Genomic DNA, 24,772 nt, shown 5'->3' with positions numbered 1-24,772 from the left:
TTTAACACCCAGTAGAATAGTCTTGATTACAGACTTGCAGTAAGGCATTTTGATGTAAGTGCAAGTTACGTCTGATCGTCTAAAATTATACAGATCAAATTACCTATCTGAAACAATCCAGTCTTTCTCTGTGTCTCAAAACCACAATGTACAAAGCCATTCTGTTTGGAAAATGCAAAAGTCCACCAAAAATGACAAGCACAAATGGTCTAATAGTCAGACATAGTTACTTTCTCTTGCAGTGATTATTACCGTGGGTCTCATCAATATATGGGAGAAATAGTAACAGTTAACACCTGTCAAACAGCCAGGCCATTTCTTCACTCACAAAAACTTAATCTCCTCCATCTCCTGGCATATTAAGTGCTAATGAATGTTAGTTATGTAACATATTAGAAATCATTGTTCATCTGATTGTGCCATTGTTCTGTTGAAACTCAGTTGAGCGAAGTGAATATGAACACCCACACCAAATCAGTAGGGTTTCAAGTTTAGCATTCAAGCACCAGGACATGTAAACGCATCAATTGCATGTCCAGGCTTGTGTACTGCAGCCACAGTCGTAAGCAGAGCATGGCAGGAAAATCTGAGTTGTTTCCTGAAGCCTTAGACCCTGAGTCAACCGGAGCAATACTGACCTGATGACCTTCACAATGGCAAGGTGCAGAACTCCTCACGCCCCTGTGTCATAGATGAATAAAAGGGGTGGACTGAGGCAGACTGAGAGCAAAAGCGGAGTACATTGGCAGTCTGTGTCTCGGAAAGGCCTCCGACATTCGAAGCGAGGAAGTACCGTCTCTCAACCCACCTGGGACAGACTATGCTGGAAATGCTTTTAGCTGGCCTCGCCTTGGTGTACATTACTGTTCCTCGAGGTCTTCCCTCTCGCAGACAAAGATGCGTTAAGGAGAAGAGTCCGTGGAGAGGGACCAAAGTCTGACTGGTGCAAGCTGGGAATTTGCAGACCATTGTGCCATAGAATGAGAGTGTGCTGTAAAATCTTCAGCTATTGGACACTGTAGAACTGGAAGCACACTATCATGCCCTATTCAACTGTGTTTAACTTAATTCTCTAACCAAGCTATGCGATGCCTGTGAATGATAAATTAAGCAATTTATAGACATAGATGAAAAACAATTCCTGGAACATGAAGTAAGCCTGCCGATGCCCCAAAGTGCACTAGTACATGTGTTTCCAATCCATGTTGAGGCACAAGAATAACACAGCCATGACTCATAAAATGATAATAGAAACCCCTGTTTTGCCTCTCCAGAGGACTTTTTACAGGTTTTAGCTTCTTTCACTATTGCCCTTGAACAGGTCTGTGAAACTAGTGGTCCGACGGCCGCATTGCCTGCAGGGCTTGGTCTGGCGTCTACAGCGGGGAGACCAGTGAGGAGGAGTTCAATAAAAATCAAAAACCAAAAGACTTAAGGAGGGATAGAGAAAGAGAAGAAGGGGGGGAGGAGAAGAGAGGAGAGTCATTACCAAGAGTTTGGGTGATTGCTGGGAGCACTGAAGGCCAGAGATTGGTGGGGGGGGGACTGACAGAGAGAGGGAGAAGCGGGAGGAATCAGAGGACTTTTCTCCTCTGCAAAGAAGAGAGAGAAATAGTAGGGGAAAGAGGGCGTGGATTGGTTGGTCCCATGCAGCAGAGAACATCAAAGCTCCAGGCATTAACTGTTTCAATCCCCCCGAGTGACAGCAAGCCGGCTTTGAAGTGCAGGGGGTAAAGCTGTCTGAAGGCGGGGAGGGGGGAGATGGAGAGAGGAGCGGAGAGAGATGGTGTAGGAGGAGGGAGGGAGGCAGAGGGGGGCTGCTTTAACCTACCTAATGAGAGGTACATGTTGAAAGAGAGGGAGCACACAGGAGGGAAGGAGGGAGAAACGCAGCAGAATTCGTGGAAACTTGAGGATTTTCCTTCAGGTTTCATAAGAGCCTCTCTCTGTTTACTTTTGTGGGAAACCCTCATTCTTTTTCCGACAGACAGCAGCTCCAACTGCGAACTGACAGGTGTGCTTTACAGATGTGCTGTTTAACATATAAAAACCCTGTTGTGTTTTTTCCCCCACATTCAGTCTCTGTGATGTCTATTTGGGGAGGCTACTGTTGTTATGCCTGGAGGAAACCGAATGAAGAATTAGTCTTTTTTTTTGTTTGGGAGATGTAAATATTCTGGTGACATTACACTCCAGTGCATTGAAAACACCCTCAGTCCCTGAACTTTTTGGTCTGTTCTCATCCAGAGACGGAAACAATATGTCCTTCATGGGGGACATCTGCTTTGAAATTCAGTGGCTTAGTCTGTGGAAGGAATACGAACCAAGTCAGTCCAGAAGCATATACTGTAGTAGAAATACCTCATTGTGTACACATATACACACATAAAAGAGTCTGCATTTTTGTTGGTGTAACCTCCTTTATTGACTGCATCAACGTCATTTACATACTCACTGGATATAATTCTCAGAACAGCGCTGATCCCACTACATTAGTCTCCTTTCTGTCTGCAGCAAGACTGGAGATATGTTTTTTATGAATCACTTAGTAATAAAGTGATAGGAAAGAGCAATTTAGATTTAGCCCCCCATCTCATGAAAACTGTGGTTTAGCAGTGGAGTAGTCCTGCCATTTTTTACTCCTTTCATACAAAAACATATAGACACAGACAGCAGATGAAATGTGCCCTCTGCAAATAAGATGTAAACATTGGGTGTGTATCTAAATCACTGAATAGCATTTGAGAGCATCAAGATCTTGCTGGCCCTGAACCATCTATTTGCTATGCAACAGTGCTTTCTGATGAAGGCGCTGGCAATCACAGGCAGAAAGGTCTGTGTTTTCCTCAGAGAGGTCTGCACTCGGCCATGAATTTCTGGGACTCATTTTATGACACGTTTCTCCACTGCACGCATTGGCAGGGAACGCCAGACTGCCTTGCTGCAATGCAGATGGAATCTGAATGTGCTTGAGTTCTGAGGATCAGACAGGGAGATGAGAGCAAGAAAGGCTTTTACATCTGAGAAATGTTTAATGTTTCGACAGTGATCTGCCCCACATCTCTCAGCTCTGCCTGGCCTGACTCTTACATAGGCATCATATCCTGTGCCAATTTAAGCACATGCAGGCTTTTCAGAATGATCTGACTTGTAAGTTTGCTGTGTTGGACCACGAGAGTTTGATGGTGTCAGCGTGGGGATTAATCCGAGTTTGGACTTCCTAGCATCCCAGAGCTGGGTGCCCCCTGTAAATATCCCTGCACACAGGCAGGGTAACCCTAACCTCACTCCTTACACTTTGGTCCTGCCTGGCCCAGCAGCACCCCCCCCCCAAAACCTCTACCCCTCTGCAGCCAGGCCCAGCCCGACACATTCCCAGCTGCTGCCCCCATTCTTGGAGCTCTGTTCCCCACACTGCCGGTCCCCTGGCAGCAGGACCCTCCGTCACACAGACACACACACGCTCATCAGCTCCGTCAGCCCTGGGGACGAGACGGAGAGGTCCTGATCGGTCAACACGGATCTCGCGGAAGGGGAGGAAGAGGCAGGAGCTTTGACTGCGGGGAGCCTTGTTGATCCCCTCCCGAGCCGCTTGTATCTCTTGCCATCTCGGCAGAGCAGGGCACATACCTCCAAACCATGCATCTGCGAATCCCTGACCCCGGAAATAGGGACACGCGGTTTCCAAGACAGCTGCGACAGCTCAAGACCCCTGGAATTCCCGCAGTCCGCCCGCCGGGAGGAGAAGACGGAGAAGAGACTGTTGGGAAAATGGGCTTCCAGGGAGGGAGGCGCATCCGTGTGTGACACGCACACACTATGGCGCACACGTGCGCCGCCTTCGTGGGCTCAGCGGGAGCTGAGATGCCGATCTTCAAACCCGAACCTGAGCGGACGACACAGAGAGAGCAGGGTATTTTGAGACTGCATCCGTTCCTTAGAATTCACTTCTCTTTAAACGGGATTTGGCACAAAGCTTTCAAAAAAGACATGCATGCACATACGCACACAAGCACACAGAGTGCATTTTTACCCAAACAAAACAGAAATCCATTCCATTTTAGCTTTCAAAATGGTACGCTGACAGCCTGGCATATTCTCTCAGCTGTTAGTGTTCTTCAGCTTGCATGGAGAAAGCGTGTATTCTCGGAATGTGATCCATTTCTGGCTTCGTAACAATGCTGAAAATAGCAGGAGAATGATACCATACAACATAACATCAAGAGCCTGAGCTACAATCGGGGTATATTTTCAGTGGGATAAAGTAATGAAGCTGCGTCCTTAGGAAACAGTGACGGGGAGAGTGAGCTCACCACCAGCATGTTATCCAACTCCGTCAGAGTGCCGCAGCTGTTTTTACAGTTGAGGTACAACAGGACTTTGTCAGATTGGAAAGTTAGGAGAGTTGGAGCAAAGGGGAGAGATGGTTACTAAATCCATGTGCATCTCTACTGGTCTCGCAGTATGTGAGCAATTCACAGTGTTTCGGAAGTGTGGAGGAAGAGGTTCTAACCCCTTTATTGCTGGAGAACTCCTCTCAGCTCCTCTCATCGTACGTCCTTCTCCAGCAGGAGGCACATCGCTCTGTTCACTGTCTTGTAATAGTGTTTATTTTTGCTCCTGTCCTGGCACAGACCAAGGGGGGGAGTGATGAGGGTTTTTGTTGAATGTGCTTTTGAAGCCTTCTGCTCCCACATCCCTCTGTCCAATCCCATTGAGCCAAATGGCCCAAAGAGCTGCCCGCGGGACCACTGTGTCACGGGCAGCAGCGATGTTGCTCTGAGCGAACACTAAGAGGTCTGTCTCTGGAGTGAACTAATCCAGACGCGCGAGTAAATTGCATCTACGAGGCCTGAGTCTGATTTATGATGGATGATTTTAAGCTGTAGTGTTCCGCAGTAGCGGAGCTCCTCCCATTTCTTAAGAAAATGAAGCCCATTTTGTCTCTAAAATAAAGCGGCTCACCAAAGCAGTACATGTCACTCCGTTCCTGTGGCCCTTGAAACACTGAGGGGGTGGGGAGAAAGGCGGTGAATACAGACAGTGAGAGAATGGTGAGTGCCGGAGTCTGGGCGGTCACCGTGCCCATGTCCGTGTCTGTGGGCTGAGAGGGGAGAGCAGGGGGACGCAGCAGGAGGGTAGGCTTATAGGCCGCCGGCCGGGCTCTGAGAAGCACTTTCCCCTTCCCCTGCTCACTCAGTGCCTTCTCAAAGCAATGTTGTGACTTCGGTCAGTAAGGGTCCGGTGCTCCCGTTTCCAGGGCTGTAAACAGACGCTTAACACACTGGAGCAAAACGTCCTCTGCCATGCCAAGGCCATTCGCACCGCTGTGGGCTCTGGTTTCCTAATTTGTGCTCTGTCTCTCTCCCTTCTACCTCGTTCTCTCACCTCCCTCTCTTCCACCTCTCACCGCTCTCTCTGTGTTTCTGCGTCCTCTCCCTTTCTACATTTTTGCTGCTCTTGCCTTGTTTCCCTTCCTCTGCCCTCCCCTTCCCCCTCCACAGCCACCAGCTCGGCTCACTTGGAGGACCTGGCGTACCTGGATGAGCAGAGGCACACCCCGCTCCGCACCTCCCTGCGGATGCCCCGACAGACCACGGGGGCCGGCCGCTCCGGGCAGGACCTGAGAGGTAAGGAACTGCCCCTAGAGGGCCACGGCTCCTCCCTTTCCCAGCCGCCGGACCCATATGTGAGTGTGTGCGTGCCAAACGCCTTTGAGTGTGCGTGCGCACTTTGTGTGTGAGGAAGTGCTATTGTGTGCGACCTTTACAGAGGCAGGCCATGCTGCTGTCGAGACTTTTTCCACGACCTAGCAACCACGTTCTCTCTCCGCTCCCCTGAGACCAATCGGTGAAACTGAAGTCCTCCTCAGGAAATTCCATTTTTCGTCTCCATCCTCTCTCTCTGTCGCTGAACTCCCACTAACGAGCTGCCTAATTGCAGTCCGCAGCCATTGAGGCATCTGTGAATGCGCGGGGTCGTGTATTTCACACCTGTAAATTTCACACTTGGACACTGAACATCTCCTCGGGTGAACATTGTGATCAACCTGGCCGGGGTAGGGGGGGGCATCGAGCATGTGCACTGCGATTGGCTGCTGTGTCTCTCGGACCTCTTCATAGTGTCGCAGTGACACTACTCCGCTCAGAATGCACAGGAGTGTGTCCCCTACGCGTATGTTTACAAGCTGCCCGCCTGCGTCCCTGTACACTCCATGCCACTTCGCATCAGCATCCCCGATCAGAGCCAGACATCAGGCCCAGCTCTCCACTCCCTGCATCGGAGAAGGGGACGGGACACGGGCATCGGGCGTGTCACAGGTCAGCAGGCCCTCGATGCTCCTGGATATAATCAGGGGTCTTCTGGTGCTGTCAGACCCAGAGCCACGTCACCATGAAGGGTGTATCTGCACCTCTGCACTCTCAACAGTGAGAGAGCTGCACGCTCACAACATTTTAGACCATGTTGTTTTAACAGAGCCCTGCACTGTTTGTGCTGATGCTCTGACAGTAAGATGCACTGTAAGAGTGTCTACTGAATGACAAAAAAGTAAAGAAAATATCACAGTATGTTAAGGAGGTGTTTTCCCCAGTATGAGCTTAATGTGCAGGTGTGGATGGCTTTATGAGAAGGTGCAGGACAATGACAGCATCTTAACACTCGTTGACAGACAGCACCTGGTAGGCTGATATCTCATGTGCTCCGCAACCTTGTTTTGTCGCTCCTCTCCGGCGTCTGTGCCCCAGCTCCGCCTGGCGTGTCAGCCCAGCGCGGGGAGAGCGCAGTCTGCTTCTGCCGTGATGCAAACCCCAGTGATCCGGCGACGCGGCCACAGCGCAGCGGAAACTTTGCGAGCGGGGTTACGCTTCGAGGGCTGGAAAGAGGCTTTGCGACGCGTCATGTTGTTTCTTCCCCTGCTTGGCCTCTGTCGCTGCCGAGCACCTGTACGAATCTGCCGCACGGGGCGCTGCAGCTGTCTGAGGTACCCCCTCCTTCCTCTGCCCCATTTCCCAGGCTCCCCGGTGTGAGTCATTCTCACCTGGTAAATAATTAAAGCCTCTGGCTGGGTAAGGAGTGAGCAGTGCAATTCCTCCTAAAGCCTGTCGAGGGGCAGTCCCAAATCCCAAGACTGACCCCCCTCACCCCCCCCCCCCCCCCCCCCCCCCCGTGACCATGTAATGCTCTCTTAACATGAGAGGAACACTCCATCGCTCCATCGTGTTGTGTTGTATTTTGAGAGATCCTCACCAGTGTGTGGAACCGGGCTGCTGGACTGTACAGTCCGTGCTCTTTGCAAATGAAGCCAGTGTGCTGTGAGGTGGCCTTCTGGACTGGGTGTACGTATTCCCTGTAGACACAGCAAGGCGTTCAGATCACCATGAGGTGAAGCGGGTGAGAAGCGGTGCTATTGGTAGCGCTGCCACTGCCCCTGAGAGTTTTCTCATGGTGTCGCTGTCAACTAAATCACCTACGGTAACTTAAAACCGGACACATTCATCCAGTGTCATCTCCTAAATGGCTGGAGCATCAGCTCCACTGCCAGCAGTACTCAGAACAGAGCAAGACTATCGCAAAAGCCGTAATCACCAAGACAGTGTTTTCAGCATCTACCATGTAGGGCATGTTAAGGTGTACGTTTATGTGTGAGTGTTTTTGTGTGTGTGTGTGTGTGTGTGTGTCTGTATTCATGGACTTGTGTGTGTTTTGGATGGTTATGTAAGAGGGCTGTCAGGAAGGCACTGTTGTGACACTGCTTTAAGTGCGGGGTCTGCACTGTGGGTGACGAGCGTGTTTATCCATCTCACCTCCAAATCAATAAGCACCAGAGGGAATTTTACCCAGGCTCACGCAGTACTGCAGCTCCTGTCTGTTGCAGATGTGCTCAAGCCGAGGACTGAATCGCGTTTTGTCAGATTTTTTATTAGAAACTGTGCTGACAAGAGTGCTTGCAACAGCACTTTTTACACATTGAAAATGAAATGCATAGAGTGGTGGCTCATTACCTCTGTGATTCTTTTCATCACAACAGCCGCTGCAGCTGAAAAACAAGCTCCCACTCCAATGCGTGCACGCACACACACACACACACACACACACACATACACACACACACACACCAGCTACTGCATCCATTTCCCCAGGACTTTATATGCAAAATGTATCTAACATCATGAATGCTATTTGATGGTATCTCAATTTAGACACGTGTTATTGATGGAAGGCCAGTATGCATATATAATATAAGCCCTGTCTCCCACTGGCCAGCAGAAGGCCTGGAGCTGGAGTTGCATTGCTGGTCGTTGAACTGCTTTGAATATATGATCAGCTCTACAGCTGAACAATGAAGTGTTATTTCTGGAGTCCTAATACATTGGAGACAATGGTGGTCCAGATTGGGATGGGAGAGGTGGGAGATGGGGTTTGGGCTTGGGGGTTGGGGGGGCTTTGTGGAGTTTTGCTGCTGTAGAAAAACCCCCCCCTCATTCCCCCACCACCACAGTCTGCTATGCTTCCTCCTCTTCCTCCCGCTTCTGCTTCCTTTCACCGTGTGACGACACGCACTTAAACCCGGCTCCGTCCCCGGCTCCCTCTCCCCATCGTTTCACGCTGTGTCTTCTCTCTTGCTTATGTATTCTGTCTGTCTCAGCTTCCACTAACATCCATGCCTGGCAATCCCAATCACGTAAGTTGCTTTTCTTCTACTTAATATCTAACCCCTGGCAACCCTGCTATCCACTCCTATCCCCCCTCCCCCAACACTATGCTGCCCCCCTTCATTGTCTTACTCAAGCCAACACGAGTTCCATACAAAAGGGTGTCTTTTTGTTATATTAATATATAATAACTCATTACATTTTATCTGTAATCTCTTCCTGGTTCTGACTGCACACATACGCGATCTTAATCAACTTACATTAGGCAATTATGAGCATGTTTGAATTTCCCTGGAGTGAGATCACACGTGAGGAATACACATCAGCATACTTTCCATTGTATTCTAAGCTTAAAGAAGCACATTCTGGGTGTCTCTATTCTGTTACATCGGTCTCTGATTTGCTCTGAAGATTAGCTCACCCTGCTGGCAAGGACAGGCTGTGCAGGGGAAAAAAACAGCCAGCCCAGGTGCAAATAATAGGAGATCATTTCAGAAAGGACCTGACTTCGAAACCTCCGAGACATCAATCTGCAAAGGGCATTTAAATATGCCCTCTTATCGCTGGCAGCACCGGGGCTCAGAGCAGAAGAGGCAGACCGGATTGATTGCATTACCCTTTATTTACTAGGCAAACATATTAAAACATCACATTTATCAAAAAGCAGCACATATCTCCTCCAGGAAAGGTGGTGTGTTTATTTAGTCAGCTGTTTATTGTTCCAGTCTTAAATGTCAGTGTTTCATTTTGAAGGGATGGCCATGGGATGAGAATTAGAAATACTGCTGCACAGGAGCAGCATTGCCCCTATTTCAAAATGAACATTTATGCCAGTGAAAGTAATGTTAGTATTACCTCTAATAACAGTAATGGTTGTCCATTGATAATGTCTGTTACTCCAACAATGTTTTTCTATGACATGGATGAGCAGAGGCACACAATATTTTTCTTTGGCATTACATGAAGGGGTAATACCTGGAAGTATTATGTATGTCGGAAAAAAATACATACATACATGTGTTTTTATCATGTTCGTTTCATAATATTTCCAGGCATTACCTCTTCATGCAATGCCAAAGAAAAGCATTGTTAAAGTAACAGGCATTTTACAACATACATAATCAATATCAAAGAACTATGAAGTATTTTGTTAAGTGGGCACTGTGATGATAGCTTCACCCTTGTCTGCTTGTATGTGAGGACCTTAATGTATTCTGATTTGTAACTATTCAAATCAAAGTTCTGGGGTGGCATTAATGGGATTTCCTATAATGTTAGAACACTGGATGAAAGCCATGCACAATGTTCTCTAACCCTTCTACCTCAGTGCGCTTCGCCCCCTACCGGCCCCCTGACATCTCGCTCAAGCCCCTGCTTTTCGAGGTGCCAAGCATCACCATGGATTCAGTCTTCACCGGCCGCGACTGGCTCTTCCAAGAGATAGACACCCAGCTAAGCAGCACCGATTCCAGCACGAACCGCGGCGTGGTGGTGGTGGGCAACATCGGCTACGGAAAAACCGCCATCATCTCACGGCTGGTGGCGCTCAGTTGCCACGGCACCCGCATGCGGCAGATCGCCTCCGACAGCCCCCACGCTTCACCCAAACGTAGGTCTGCTCGTATGGTTTGGGGAGTGGGGAGGGTCCAGTGTTACTGTGCGACCAGTGATGTGCTGTGATATCTCACAAGACACAGTTTAATTAATCCACGTTTTCTCAGCAGCATTCTCATGTGTATGGTTTTTTTCATATATTCATATGGGGTGTAGCATCTTTTTCTCATAAACCCAGTGGACACTCGGATCGAGCCGTGAAATTTGCAATGGGAAATGAACATTGACAACCTTTTGTTTTAGAATATATGTTTTTGGAATAAGTAATTCTTATAGGGGGTCACAATATGAATTTGAATCTGACTTCCAAGTTGTTTTTGTCAGTTTTAGCAGAATGACCACCACTGACCCATGAAATTACAGTACAAATATGCAGGTTTTCTGTTATTGTTATTGTTTCTGGTATCTTCCTGATGAAGTATTTATATACTGCATACAGAGCAGTCGGGAGGCTGTGAAAACAGCACATTTCACAGACAGTGCTTTGATTTTAGGGTTTTGCTTCAGCAGGGTGGAGATGGAGTGAGCTTTAGATCATTACAAGTCCATTCCCCATTTGCTTGATCAGCTGTGCCTGTGTGTCCCTCTCAGATGGAGAGGGCCTGCCCCTCAGCCAACCCCAACCCTCCCACGGCACCCTGGGAGGGGGCAGCTGTCCCGGGACCCCCGAAATGAGGCGGCGCCAGGAGGAGGCCATGAGGCGGCTGGCATCCCAGGTTGTACACCCCACCCCCCACCACCGCTTATCTCCCTAAACTCTGTGGTTGCTTCCCCTCGCCCACCCTCTCTCGCCCTTTGAGATTTACGTCATCAGACGCGCACTTAGCGACGCCGTTGCAGCTTGCCCCAGGGAGCCCCGGCTCACAGTGAACAGCATGGCCTTGTCCCTGGAGACACTGCGTCAGTAGCAAGCTGCATCACGCAGCCTCCCTCCAACCACACGGGGCCTCCCCGCAGCCGCACCCCCGCCCCCCACCCCCAGCCCCTCCCCGCTGCATTATGCAGATGTATTTAAAAGAAAAACAACTTTGCACGGTAGCCTGATGAAATATTTATACTTGCAGAAAGCAATTTCCAGCCAAGCTATTAGATCTTGTTAACTCTGCACATTAATAATTGAGCCCAATCCCTTTTTTCCTCCGCTTCCTTTGTTTAAGTTCTCTGTCCCTTGGCATCTGAAATTAGCATTCTATTATGAGCGCTGTTTTCCCCCCCTTTGGAAACTGTGGCACTGAAGTGGTACCAACCTCAGTGGCAGTTTTCAGTCGTAGGGACACTCACACCTGTTTGCAGTCCCAAATTGGCCCGCTGTCCTTTCATATTGCTCCCTTTTTTTTTGTTTTTGCAAAGTTCAGCGTGTCCCCATCCAGTGTATTAAAGGATTATTGATCTTAAAGCTTTACAACAGTACATTTAGACCTCTGGTTCTGTTGTGATGTTTATTTAGCACATAAAACTGTGGGATTGTAACCTGATCTATTGAATACCATTAGGCACATTTATGGCTCCAAATTGCACACACTGAAAATTCAATCTAAGAAGACCGACACATTAAGAGCTTAATCTGTGAACATCAACAGAGAATGTGTAGGCTCATTCTAAATGTGTGGTCTCTGCATGACTGGGTTTAAAGGTTTGCTCTGCAATTTCACTTGCTTTTTCTTCAACGCTTGGCCTACGATTTCCTGTACTGTTACTCACCCCTCTCTACCGCCCCCAGGTGGTGGCGTACCATTACTGCCAGGCGGACAACGCCTACACCTGCCTGGTGCCGGAGTTTGTGCACAACGTGGCGGCGCTGCTGTGCCGCTCGCCGCAGCTCGTGGCGTACCGCGAGCAGCTGCTGCGGGAGCCGCACCTGCAGAGCATGCTCAGCCTGCGCTCCTGCGTGCAGGACCCCCTGGCCTCCTTCCGGAGGGGCGTGCTGGAGCCCCTGGATGCCCTTTATAAAGGTCAGAGCCGCTCTTTAACCCTTCTCACGTGCGCGGTGCCACCGGCAGTGCTGCAGACGTTACAGAACATTGAACCTCCAGTTAGAACCTATCACTGTACCTCTGCTCAGTGCCCATCAGCATGTAAGAAAAATATCTTCATGATTTTACCATGTTCTTAAATTATGGTGATGGATAGTTTTTGATTCCATTTGGTTCCCTTTTGTAATTTTGGTCTTGTGAGGCTGCAGTGTGGTGGACTGTCTGGCTCCCTTTTGGTTACTTGCATTCAGAGGGTCAGAAAACCTCTTCCTTGAAGCAGACTATGTCATCTGCTGTAGAATAAATAGTGGGTTAGGTAGAGTGTGAACACATCTACTATCAATGGAAGTTCCCATGGCCTGTACCTTTTGTTATTTATCAATTGCTCCTGAAACATTGTGGTTTTATGTAAACATGAGATATTTTCTCTGTCCTAGAGAGGAAGATCACCACCGAAGAAGACCTCATCATCCTGATTGACGGGCTCAACGAGGCAGAGTTTCACAAACCCGACTACGGGGACACCATCGTTTCCTTCCTCAGTAAAACCATCAGCAAGTTCCCCCCCTGGCTGAAGCTGGTGGTCACTGTCAGGACCACTCTGCAGGTAGGTGATGCAATCCATGGTCTGACTGGGCCACTCCAGCTCCACCAGCACATGCTCCAGTGCCTAAGTTTCAATGCCCCAGTTTATAATCATTATATCATTATATAATGATGGAAGGAGAAAAGGCTTTCAGAGATTGTCTCTGAGAACGAAATGGATCCCTGTCTTTAGTGTTGATTGCGCTAAAGCCATTACATATGCCTATGGGCGGCATTTATACATGCTATCTGGTTTATTGTTTTACTAAGAATGGGGTTAGTATATTTTGCACTGCTAGCAGAAGCTTCAAGTGGTCCCTCCATAGATGAGCTCTGATGACCCTATCCCATTTTTGCATCCCCTACCTTTCTTCACATGCTCCCTCTCCGTTCTCTTCTGGGCAGGAAATCACCAATCTCCTCCCCTTCCACCACATCTCGCTCGACCGCCTGGAGGAGAACGAGGCCATCGACCAGGACCTGCAGGGCTACATACTGCACCGCATACACAGCAGCCCCGAGATCCAGAACAACATCTCTCTCAACGGCAAGATGGACAACACGTCCTTCGGCAAGCTGAGCGCCCACCTCAAGGCCCTCAGCCAGGGCTCCTACCTGTACCTCAAGCTGACCTTCGACCTCATCGAGAAGGGCTACCTGGTGCTGAAGAGCTCCAGCTACAAGGTGGTGCCGGTCAACCTGGCGGAGGTGTACCTGCTCCAGTGCAACATGCGCTTCCCGACGCAGTCGTCCTTCGAGCGGGCCCTGCCGCTGCTCAACGTGGCTGTGGCCTCGCTGCACCCGCTGACGGACGAGCAGATCCACCAGGCCATCAACGCTGGCTCCGTGCAGAGCACCCTGGAGTGGGATGACTTCCAGCAGCGCATGGACAACCTGGCCGTGTTCCTGGTGAAGCGGCGTGACGGCACACGAATGTTCGTACACCCCTCCTTCCGGGAGTGGCTCATCTGGAGGGAGGAGGGCGAGAAGACCAAGTTCCTCTGCGACCCCAGGTGAGATGGCCAGGAGCGGGTTGGGCGGCCGGGGGTTCAGCGACGGGCCAGCTCCGGGGAACGCAGCCTATCTGTCAGGGTGTACTGTGTATGGGAGTGCCAGGAGAAGGGGTTCTGAGAAGAGCAGGTCAGAGTGTATATGCTGTTCTCTGTATCTGCAGGCAACAGCTACTGAAATCATCCATCCCTACTGTTTACATCAGGTACTCATGGCTGCTGCCTCTTTCTCTCTCTCACAAAACCGCAGGAGTGGCCACACGCTGCTGGCCTTCTGGTTCTCACGGCAGGAAGGAAAGCTGAACCGGCAGCAGACCATCGAGCTGGGCCACCACATCCTCAAAGCACACATCTTTAAGGTAGACCCCTCTCTACTTGCTTTCACCTAACTCTCATAGTAAGGGCTAGTGATCTCACCAATGGGAATGAGCTTTGTGACCAGATTAAGTCAAGGATGATCTATTAATCGGGTTGCATATGACATTAAACCTAATTAAACATTATTACTTTTCAGTTATTTAACTTTAATCTAGCACCAATCCTTGGATCCTTTATTAACTGTGATCTAGTTGAATCGCTATTTTCAAAATTAATTTAAATTCTTAGAAGGGATTCATTTTTCAATATATTTGTAGTTATACCTCATTTATGGCAGCTAGAAAGTTAGCCTCTACCACTCACCACTAAAGTACTTTAAATGTCAAGTCAGTTCAGTCATATAATATGTGGCCAGTTATCACATATAACCAGCTACAGCTGTGAAGTTGCATGGTGTATGTTAATGACAGGCTGTCTGTTTGTTGCTACTCACCCTACTTTATCCCACATTGAAGGGCCTAAGCAAGAAGGTTGGGGTTTCCTCATCCATCTTGCAAGGGCTGTGGGTGTCCTACAGCACAGAAGGCCTTTCCACTGCACTGGCTTCACTCCGGAATCTGTACACACCTAACATCAAGGTACTGCTCCAATAATGAGAACAGTGAGACCAGATCCATTGTAACCTGTCTCTCCTGCCTCCCTATATGCTCCTTAAGATGGTTTGAGCAAAAACATTGAACAAACCACTTTATATGTATATGGTGTCATAGCAGCATGTGAAATATTTTGAAAGGCTAAATATGTTGAGTTATTAGATAATGTTAGTATGGAAAATTTAGTCCTTGTTGCCAGGTGATGAGCATGGCTTGCCTCTCTCCAGGTGAGCCGGCTTCTGATGATGGGCGGGGCTAATGTGAACTACCGTACAGAGGTGCTGAACAACGCCCCCATCCTGTGTGTTCACGCCCACCTGGGCTACATGGACACCGTGTCCTTGCTGCTGGAGTTCGGGGCCTCAGTGGAAGCCGCCTCTGAGAGCGGCCTTACCCCGCTGGGCTACGCTGCCTCCGCTGGCCACCTGCCTATTGTCACCACCCTGTGTCGCAAGAGAGCCAAGGTGAGCCCGCCGCTCCTTTTCACATAGTGCCATCTCAGCGTTATGACAGCATCGCTGGAACGCTGTGGAAAGATTGCGAGAGTGGTGGCCGTTATTGTTTATTGCGTATAATCTGCATCCGCATGGGAAAAGGCATGTTAACTTAAATATGTCATATTCTGTCATCTCAATCATTTTTCACCTGTAAAGAAATGATAGTCCAATATAGTCATTTTTTTTCTTTGATTTTTCACCTTTCTGTGGATCATGAGTGATCTGTGATCTTTTCGGAATAGTGGGGCTTTCTCTTTAGGACACTGCGGTAGTAACTTGTGGAGAAAAAAATGGGAGAAGGCTATGCATATGGAGTTTCAGCTGTGAGTGTATATGCGTGCGGGTGTGTATGTGAGTGCCGTTGTGACTGTGCTTTTGCGGGCAGGTGGATCATCTGGATAAGAACGGCCAATGTGCACTGGTGCACGCGGCCCTCAGGGGACACATGGAGGTGGTGAAGTTCCTCATCCAGTGTGACTGGACCATGGGCGGCCAGCAGCAGGGCGTCTTCAGCAAGAGCCACGCTGTCCAGCAGGCTCTCATCGCCGCGGCCAGCATGGGCTACACCGAGGTAGGTAACACAGCTGCCCACGGCTACATCATTAGCATGGGCAACACTGAGGTTAGCAGACTGTCCACCATCACACGGTTAGCATGGGCTACACTGAGGTTAGCCTCATGACTGTCCACCATTACATGATTAGCATGGGCTACACTGAGGTTAGCCTTGATCGTCTGGCTTGTATTTCATTGTATTTCGTCCGCTTTTGTGATTGGACTGTGTGTCTCTCCCCCAGATTGTGTCCTACCTGCTGGACCTGCCGGAGAAGGACGAGGAGGAAGTGGAGCGTGCTCAGATCAACAGCTTCGACACCCTGTGGGGAGAAACAGGTATGGAGCTCTGTGCTACTGAGCAAGGCTGCTAGCAGCTCAGTCTAGCTGCAGTGTCCAGGGTCTGGCAGTCATTGAGCCTAAAAAGCAACCGTTCTGAGCTGCGTCATTCGGGACTCATTTTTCAGTCTGCCTTTTCATACCAGAACAGCGCAGTCTTGGGTTTGTCCTCTGCATTCCCACGCAGTAGAGAACATCACAAGAGCAGAATGTAGAAACCTGTCAATCTGTCTGGTTCTCTTGCGAAAACAAACTAGAAATGCCGTTCTGAATGGAGAAAGTACATTTGGATGGGTTTTTTCCTATTATTGATTTATCTACTTTCTGACAGATTGTTGTTATCAGTTGCTAGATGTGTGTCATTCTGGCCTTTCTTTAACCTAGGCTACCTAACACTCTACTTTGGGAGGTATCAGCCGAAGAATGCATACACTGTAACATACTGCCATCCACAGAGCTACAGCAGAGCCATTATGCCTTCCAGACCAAGGAAGTGCCATTCTCTGAGGGGACATCAAAACCCTGGGTAGCCTTCTGGTGGAAATGTCCTGTCATCGGTGGCAGACATGACGATGAAGACGAATGCCCTTACATGCCTGGCAGTGCCCACTTGGTGTCCTCGGCGTTGCACAAATTTAATGATGGAGGAGGTGAAGTTACTTGCTTGATGCCCTCATTACTGTTCCCCTCTCTTCCTTATTCTTGGGAAGCAGGAAGACAAATGGTCCCGGTTTAAAATTTAATTGCTCACAATTTAACAGCAGGCACCTCTGAATCAGCCAGTGAGGGAGGTGTGAGGGGAATGAGACGCAGACCTTTGGTGCTGATCATTCATCATCACAAGTACTTCCTCATAGCCCTCCTCTCCTTAGAGCACTAGTGCTCTGTAGTAGGGTCTTCATGCAAGCACCTTCAGGGCATCTTCGAGGTATTGATTGTGCTGTTGCTGTGCAGTCTGCTAGTTAGAGAAGGAGAATCAAGTTACCCTGCAGACGAGCACAATACCATATGGACAAGCCAAGGAGAATCAAGTTACTTGGTCATTAAGCTGAATCATGACGTCTGTATCCTGAGAGAATCAGAGCACACGACAGCAATTACAGTTTCACTTAAAGGCCGCTCAGGAGTGTTGTACCCAGTTAATGAGAAACATTCTCACATGGGTGCTCTACCATTTTAGGGCTGCAGATGACACCGCAGCAGCACTGTGTGATGTCCGGCACTACAGGGGCACTGGCTTTACAGCCTCCCCGGGTACGCGCGAGGGTTTTCTGTCTGTACGCTGTGTTTGATTTGCGTAGGTGGTTGAATTATAACTGCCTGTCTGCGCAAAAGTGCTGCAGGAGGCCTCCTGTGCTGGAAGAAGCAGACTATGCAGATGTCTGCAGTACAGAAAGGAGAGCTGCACCAGAGCGTGCCCGCGGATGATGATGCTATGAGAGAGTGAGCGAGCCTGAGAGGACTCCAGCTCCAGCTCCAGCTCCAGCCCCCCCCCCCCCCCCCCCCCCCCCGTTGATCCCTTCTCCCCCGCTTGGACTGTGTCATGATCTGTGTTTTCTTTTGCTTGAAACTGAAGTGTGGGGTCACGCTTTAAAGTCAATGCCCCCATCACCTCAGAGGTCACAGTCTGTCATGAAGGGACTTGCCATGCCATGCAGGTCCATCGGCCCAGCACTCCATCTGTCCCTCTGGCGGACCCGTGTTACCTCAGATCGACAGTAACAGTGTGTTTGGCAGTATGGGGAGATGTATGAATGGTCCAAATGGTACCAATTAAAGTACCACTCTCAGTGTCTAGCAATATGATCTTTACTTTTCCAGTGGAAATCTTCCATCACATTGCATTCACAAAGCAGCGTTGAGACTGACACATATATTTATATGTAATGTCATCCAAGGTAATGTAACATGGAAATATAGACAGACTTTGGACGTGAGCATTAGATGTTGAGTTTTATGTCATTCACCCGCAGTACAACTTGGTGCATCTCAAACCTCCCTGGAGTGAAGTCTTTCTTTAAGATGCCAGGAAGTTGCCACATAGAGCTGAGTGTGTGGATGCACTGTAGCCACTATCATTGGTCACGTGATCTGAACTCAACTCCTCTCCTCAGCTCTGACCGCGGCAGCAGGGAGAGGCAAGCTGGACGTCTGCAGGCTGCTCCTGGAGCAGGGGGCGGCCGTGGCACAGCCCAACCGCCGCGGGATCGTCCCCCTCTTCAGTGCTGTTCGACAGGGCCACTGGCAGGTGGGTGACTAGGGCAAAAATGCCAATACGCAGAGTGATTCATATCAGCTGGTGCCATTTTGTTTGTAAGGTTTCGATCATTGTGAAGTATTATTGTGCATCTGTTGTGCACTTGTGCAAATTGCAAGAATGGCTGTAAGTTACTAATGTAAATTCCTCAGTGTACAGAAAGTCAAATGCTGGCTTTTGAACATTATTTGATTGTGATCATTATCCTTGTAAGTACTTCAAAGGTTTAACTCAGCAATGTAGAGTTTTTTCCTTCTCCCTTTTGCCAGTGAGTAAACCGGAAGAGACAAGACAGTTATGCTTCTCGTGACACTGACCTTGTGTTGCTGTGCTGTATCCCCACACCCATCTGTCTCTCCTCAGATTGTGGACCTCTTGCTCACGCATGGCTCTGACGTCAACATGGCAGACAAGCAGGGCCGCACCCCTCTGATGATGGCAGCCTCTGAGGGACACCTGGGTACAGTGGAGTTCCTGCTGGCACAGGGTGAGGGATCGCAGGATCAACCTGTTGCAGTATTATATGAAGATCTTCCGAACGACCAATGGGACCACACACACACACACACACACACACACACACACATACATATTGAACCTGACTGATCTTCCGTTCAATTTAATGTACAAACAGGTATGCTCTTACAGACCTCCCAGTTATCACAGGCATTCTCTGTCTGGGTGGATGTTAGTTCAACTAAGAAGCGCTTTATTGACTTGATCAAAATTTGTCCTAGTTTTGGTATGACACATGAAACAGCCATTCAACTCGAGCAGTATCATTGTTAAGTTACTGTAGGAAGTGTGAGCAGAGTGAGAGGCAGGGGTTGGTGGATGAGTGCATTGTACACCCACACGGGGTGACCGCTGTCCCCTCCCCCACCCCTCAGGTGCGTCTCTGTCTCTGATGGACAAAGAGGGGCTAACAGCGTTGAGCTGGGCGTGTCTCAAAGGCCACCTGCCCGTGGTGCGCTCCCTGGTGGAGAGGGGAGCGGCCACCGACCACGCCGACAAGAACGGCCGCACACCCCTCGACCTGGCCGCCTTCTATGGAGATGCAGAGGTGGTAAGTGGTAACCAACTCAGACACAATACATTTTCAGTCACAAACAACCTATTGCTGATTACGTGGATACACAGGAAATGCTGTCTTTCCCTTTTGATGATAGCAAGAGAACAGATATACACCCAATGTTGTGCACAGTTCACTTATACGATATCATATTCCGCTTTTTATGATGATCAGATAGAGGTACAGTACCAGTCAAAAGTATGGACACGCATTTCTTTCTTTGTCTTTTTTTATTTTTACTATTTTCCACATTTTATCTTTCTGCTTCTATCATCCACTATCTTCTCTCTCTCTCTCCCTCACTCCCCCCTTTCTCTCATCACTTCTCTCTCCTTTCTCTCTCTTGCTCTCTGCACACCTCCAGGTCCAGTTCCTGGTGGATCACGGAGCAATGATTGAGCACGTGGACTACAGTGGCATGCGTCCCCTGGACCGGGCAGTGGGGTGCCGCAACACCTCCGTGGTGGTGGCTCTGCTCAAGAAAGGAGCCAAGATAGGTAGGAGATAGCTGTAACCCACCGACGGACCGACAGCCACACACAGTTCGACAGACCAGGCCAGCCAGCACATAGGATTATTAGCTTCACCGGGCGCAATATCACTGGGGCATCCTCTGTGCAGTTGAATTCATAAGAACCACGCAGCGTGACATAATTACTTGCACACGCTTCAGTATCACTCTGATCTGATGGCAAGCGGGCAAAGGGCCACCCTCAGAATCCACAACCCACACCAGAAACTAAACAAAGGGGAACAGTTCTGCCAGTAACTCTAGAGCAAGAAAACAAGGCCGCCTCTGGAACTGGTCGCTAGATGAAAGCCCTCTGCTGTTGTGGAATTGAAGCCAGTGCAGGAGCTGTTGACTTAAACTCTCATTGCACCAGGAGTTTGTGTCTCCTAGGAATAGGCCATGTTGAGCTTGGCGGGGCAAATAGTGGCGCTCCCCCCCACAGGGCTGGGAAGTGAATCGTGTCAATGAGCACAGATAACAGATCTGATCTGCCTATAAATGACAAGGCGGAGTAGCTGACTCCCACTGATTCCTCTTCTGATTGCCCATTATCTAGAGGAGACATCTAGTTAAAGTCCTGAAAAGTATCATGTGGCTTTTTGTACTCTTCATAATTCAGCTTCGTTTCAGGCACTTCAAACAAAATATTCTGTGATTGCAAGTCACTGTCTTAAGTGGTACAGATGTGTCATACAGAGTGCAAGTGAACTGTTTATAATGCGGAATCCCAGCATGCCGTTGGGCATATGATTCCAAGAAGCACTGAGGGGTGGGGGGTGAAAGTTAATAAAAAAAATCTCATGGGGGTGGTCTCCCTTTCAGCAGTGCTCAGTACCTCCGCAGGTGGCTTTGATCATTATTTGATGCACTCACCAGCACTCCTGGTGCTCCAGACATGCTCAGATGTACCTGGGGGACTCTGAGACACAATTAAAGAGGGAATTCCAGTTCCCCCCAAGCCGAAATGAGAGGGCCTAAATTCTCCACCTTGAACCACAGCCGAGTCCCCCTGGTCAGTGCCTCTCTGTCGCCCCCTATCTTCTCCACAGATGGGGGTGCGGGACCCCTCCAGCTGCCCCTGCTCTCTCCCCTCCCGCTGCGATGTGCTGCCTCTCTTTGCTCTCTCCACAGCTCTGATTTGTGTTCCTCCTACCGTTGCTGCCACTCTTCTTTTCTCCTCTCTGGTTGTTGTTGGGAAGCAGAGTGTTGTTGGTGCTGTTGTTGTTTTTTCTTTTTCTCTTTTCTTTCCGCTGAAGCACTTTGCACTGCTTCTCACGGCTGCTTCTTTTTGTGTTCCTTTCCTCATCCCTTCTCCTCCTTCACCTCTCTCTCTCTCACACACACCTTCTCTCCGTCTCATTTGGTTATTCTTGCCACGTTGCTCCCCCACCCCTCACTCCCTTGCTCATGACTCCGCCCCTTCCTCCCCTGGCCCTGCCTCTCACTCCGGTACCAGGATGTCAGACGCTGCCCAGTCGGCCCCGAGGTAAACCCAAGGCTGTCGGCGTCTCACCCTACCAGGCATTTTGACAGCTCTCTTTTTCTCGCTCGCTCTCCCTCTTCCCTCTCCGTGTTGTGTTACATCACAAAGTCAGGCAGGCATAGCAGACAAACGCATTATCCAAAAACTGACCAGACCCTCCCCGGGTATAGGCACTGAAGTTTGTTCAGGTTTAAAATCAATCCCAGCCCTATCAAAACTCAGTGGAATCAGACTTGTCTGCTCCTAGAGCTACACAAAGTAGATTTATCCTTGACCTGTTTGGACTGTTGTGCACAGTTTGCACAGTGCACATTGGTCTTTCACAGCCAGTACCTGGGGCACACATGACTGACAGTTCAGCTGAAGCGACCTGTCTCAACTTCACAACCCACTGTGTCTTGCTTGCTTGCTGCCCAGCCAAGGCCCTCCTCCAGCAAGGACCCCTCCTCATTCTCTCTTCTATGTCACTGTAATCATCCGTCAAGAATCACCGTTGCAGAGAATGGTGCACATAACATACCCCTTAAAAAAGGAACAGATGGCAGCTCTTCAAGAGATGCTGTAACATCGATGTCACCGGAATGTTGTTTCAGACCTTTGCAGAGGCATCACATTTTGAAATGAGTGGTTGAATTTATTACCCTTTCTGATGGAAAAAGTTTCAGTTGTATAAGTAACTTAATTATACTAGGTTTCATAACCTCCCTTGGGAAGGTACTAATTTATCAGAGCAGGCTTACTGCTGACAATATTGAAACTAGCCAAACTGCTTTTGTGGTATATCTGTAGTGAGGTCGTGCAGTTTGTCATTGTGTAGTATGCAATGGGGACTCCTCGAAAGAAATTCTTTAATGCCACACCCACCCTATGATAAAACCAGCGCTGTCTAGATGAAAATCATAGACCTATGTGTGCTGCACTGAATATGTGGACTATGCATTTACTGCTGCCATTAACTGCATAATTGATGGAGGAATTTCATGTTAACAGGCTAGAATACATTTGATTGCTGGTTTGTGGTTGGGGCTACAGCTGCTTTCCCATGCCACAGTTTGAACTTTAACTTAGAACCTGTTAAATACCCCCTGCATCCAAAGACCGAAACAAACAGTAGCTGCACTCAGCATCTGAATTGTCATGCAGAATTCAAAGCTTGCCTCTCCAGTGACATAGCACTGTTACCTGATATCGTTAAGCGGGTTATATTTTACATGTAAAACCATTTGGGGATGAAGTGATCCTGAATATGTTAAAAGGGTGGCTTACATTTTGAAGCCATTTGCCCCAGACTTTCAAATCATTGTAAACTGCCCTTAACATTGCAAGTTATGAGAAAGGTCTCAAATGGTCGCAATTTAGTTGAAAGAGCAAATTCCGTCCCTGTTGGAGGCATGAGTCATCCTGTTTAAGTGCTACGGCAGAACCAGCCCCTCGATGCAAACAGCAGCACAGACGGCCTTAAGAAAATCACCAGTCTGGAACGGCACAGCTGTGAAACACAGATCCGCTGGTGACACCAGGCAGGCTACATAGTGGAGGAATGCTGTGATGTGAGTGGCCTGGCAGCAGTATGGATTTGCATCGAGTTTGAAAAGTAGATGCTGCCATACGCTTCATCCAGCACTCCATTTCCACAGACGGCAGTGATTTCCTGATCTTTGCCCATCAGCCGTACTACAAAAACACTCCTAGAGGACCCGTCGATGAAAGAGGGACATTGTTCTCCGTTGTCTGGCCAATTGTATGGCCTGATGCTAACAAAGTGTGACCCTGGATGTGTGCAGTTCTGACTGCAGAGCTGGTAGTGAGCAGAGAGGGTTTTGGTTCTGACTAATCCCAGGTCAGAGGAAGCCTGGTAGTGAGCAGAGAGGGTTTTGGTTCTGACTAATCCCAGGTCAGAGGAAGCCTGGTAGTGAGCAGAGAGGGTTTTGGTTCTGACTAATCCCAGGTCAGAGGAAGCCTGGTAGTGAGCAGAGAGGGTTTTGGTTCTGACTAATCCCAGGTCAGAGGAAGCCTGGTAGTGAGCAGAGAGGGTTTTGGCCCTGACTGATCCTGGGTCAGAGGAAGTATGAAAGCACATTTCTCTGCAGCAGTTGCTGGCCTCTTCTTCATCCCACTTTATTTGTTGTTGTTGTGATTTTCTTTGCATCTTCTTTGTAGTTCTGTTGTCTTTCTCACCAAGACACTCCAAGGCACCCTGCATTTGTCCTTGTTCTCTCTCCCTTTCTCTCTTTCTCTCACTGTTTTTTTTTACCCATCATGCATCCTGTACACCACAGGTCCAGCAACATGGGCGATGGCCACCTCTAAGCCCGACATCATGATAATCCTGTTGAGCAAGCTGATAGAGGAAGGGGACGGCTTCTATAAGGTGAGCCAGAGTCCTAGAGCAGACTCTCACAGCTGACCATGTTTACCTTCTTTGCAGAGTGCAGAAAGAAAAACAAAGGAAAACACTTGTGTGAGAATGAGCCACAACTGCATGAATTTTGTAATATTGATATATACAATATGCAATTCTAAAATCTTCCTCTGAGCATATGAATTCAGAAACACTGGACTGTTCCAGCTTTTTTTTCCCCCTGAAAATGCGAACAATACACCTATATACGGTATTGTACATTAATCCTTTCTATATGGTCCTGATTATGAGACTAAACACAATACCGTCTCAGGGGTGCGGTCTCTCTAGGACAGTATCCTTGCCTGCTGTGTTTGGTTACAGTCGCTGTGTGGACTCTGTCGCAATGTTACTGCGAAGATAAAACTGGGCGTTCCCCTCCAGTTACCAGTAGTGCATAAGAGCACCCTCCTCTCAGAAACGTAGCACTTCTGACATCTACTGGTAGAAACCAGTCATTGCATTTAAGTTGATACTCGGACACAGAAAATATGAAACATTTTGCATCGGCCATGTAGTCATATATAGTTAGGGTCACACATGTTCGTGTAGTGGTCCAGATAAAGTTTATACTGAAGTTGCTGTTAGTCCATTTCAAGGATAGTGAAGCCTTACCTTGCGTTCTGTGGTAATTATGTTTGTATGACCTCATTCACAAATGTAGACACACATATATGTTAATGTGTGTGTTCACATATAAATACACTCCCCCAAACAAACAATAAGACATACGTTTCAGGTGGAATCAATGTTACTTGTTGTCTTTAGAGCCTTCTGTATTCTCTCTTTAATAAAGTATCACTAAGTAACATTATAATGTGCCCTACAGGTATTGCAGATAGGGTTTAGCAAG

General features: G+C 48.7%; 1 protein-coding gene across 8 annotated transcripts in view; it reads left to right on the top strand.

Annotated features, from left to right (window-relative positions):
* The window catches only part of tanc2b (tetratricopeptide repeat, ankyrin repeat and coiled-coil containing 2b), a 172,129-nt gene that overhangs the window by 142,059 nt on the left and 5,298 nt on the right, over window positions 1–24,772 (top strand). For 6 of the 8 annotated variants that reach the window (XM_036521352.1, XM_036521361.1, XM_036521334.1 and 3 more), the window contains 17 exons: window positions 5,505–5,630; window positions 8,648–8,683; window positions 9,982–10,263; window positions 10,860–10,984; window positions 11,989–12,220; window positions 12,679–12,848; window positions 13,232–13,839; window positions 14,087–14,195; window positions 14,670–14,792; window positions 15,035–15,271; window positions 15,690–15,875; window positions 16,102–16,195; window positions 18,310–18,443; window positions 18,816–18,939; window positions 19,343–19,518; window positions 19,889–20,021; window positions 23,798–23,889. In XM_036521352.1, coding sequence (XP_036377245.1) covers window positions 5,505–5,630; window positions 8,648–8,683; window positions 9,982–10,263; window positions 10,860–10,984; window positions 11,989–12,220; window positions 12,679–12,848; window positions 13,232–13,839; window positions 14,087–14,195; window positions 14,670–14,792; window positions 15,035–15,271; window positions 15,690–15,875; window positions 16,102–16,195; window positions 18,310–18,443; window positions 18,816–18,939; window positions 19,343–19,518; window positions 19,889–20,021; window positions 23,798–23,889 — 2,987 coding nt within the window. Of the gene's footprint in view, window positions 1–5,504; window positions 5,631–8,647; window positions 8,684–9,981; window positions 10,264–10,859; window positions 10,985–11,988; window positions 12,221–12,678; window positions 12,849–13,231; window positions 13,840–14,086; window positions 14,196–14,669; window positions 14,793–15,034; window positions 15,272–15,689; window positions 15,876–16,101; window positions 16,196–18,309; window positions 18,444–18,815; window positions 18,940–19,342; window positions 19,519–19,888; window positions 20,022–21,491; window positions 21,522–23,797; window positions 23,890–24,772 lie in introns of all 8 variants that reach the window. The other 2 variants (XM_036521326.1, XM_036521343.1) reach the window with 2 other exon arrangements.

This window comes from Megalops cyprinoides, chromosome 1 (assembly GCF_013368585.1).
Source record: "Megalops cyprinoides isolate fMegCyp1 chromosome 1, fMegCyp1.pri, whole genome shotgun sequence".
Lineage (NCBI taxonomy): Eukaryota > Metazoa > Chordata > Actinopteri > Elopiformes > Megalopidae > Megalops > Megalops cyprinoides.
The sequence above is the reverse complement of the archived record's forward strand: the minus strand, read 5'-3'. Positions and strand labels throughout refer to the sequence as shown.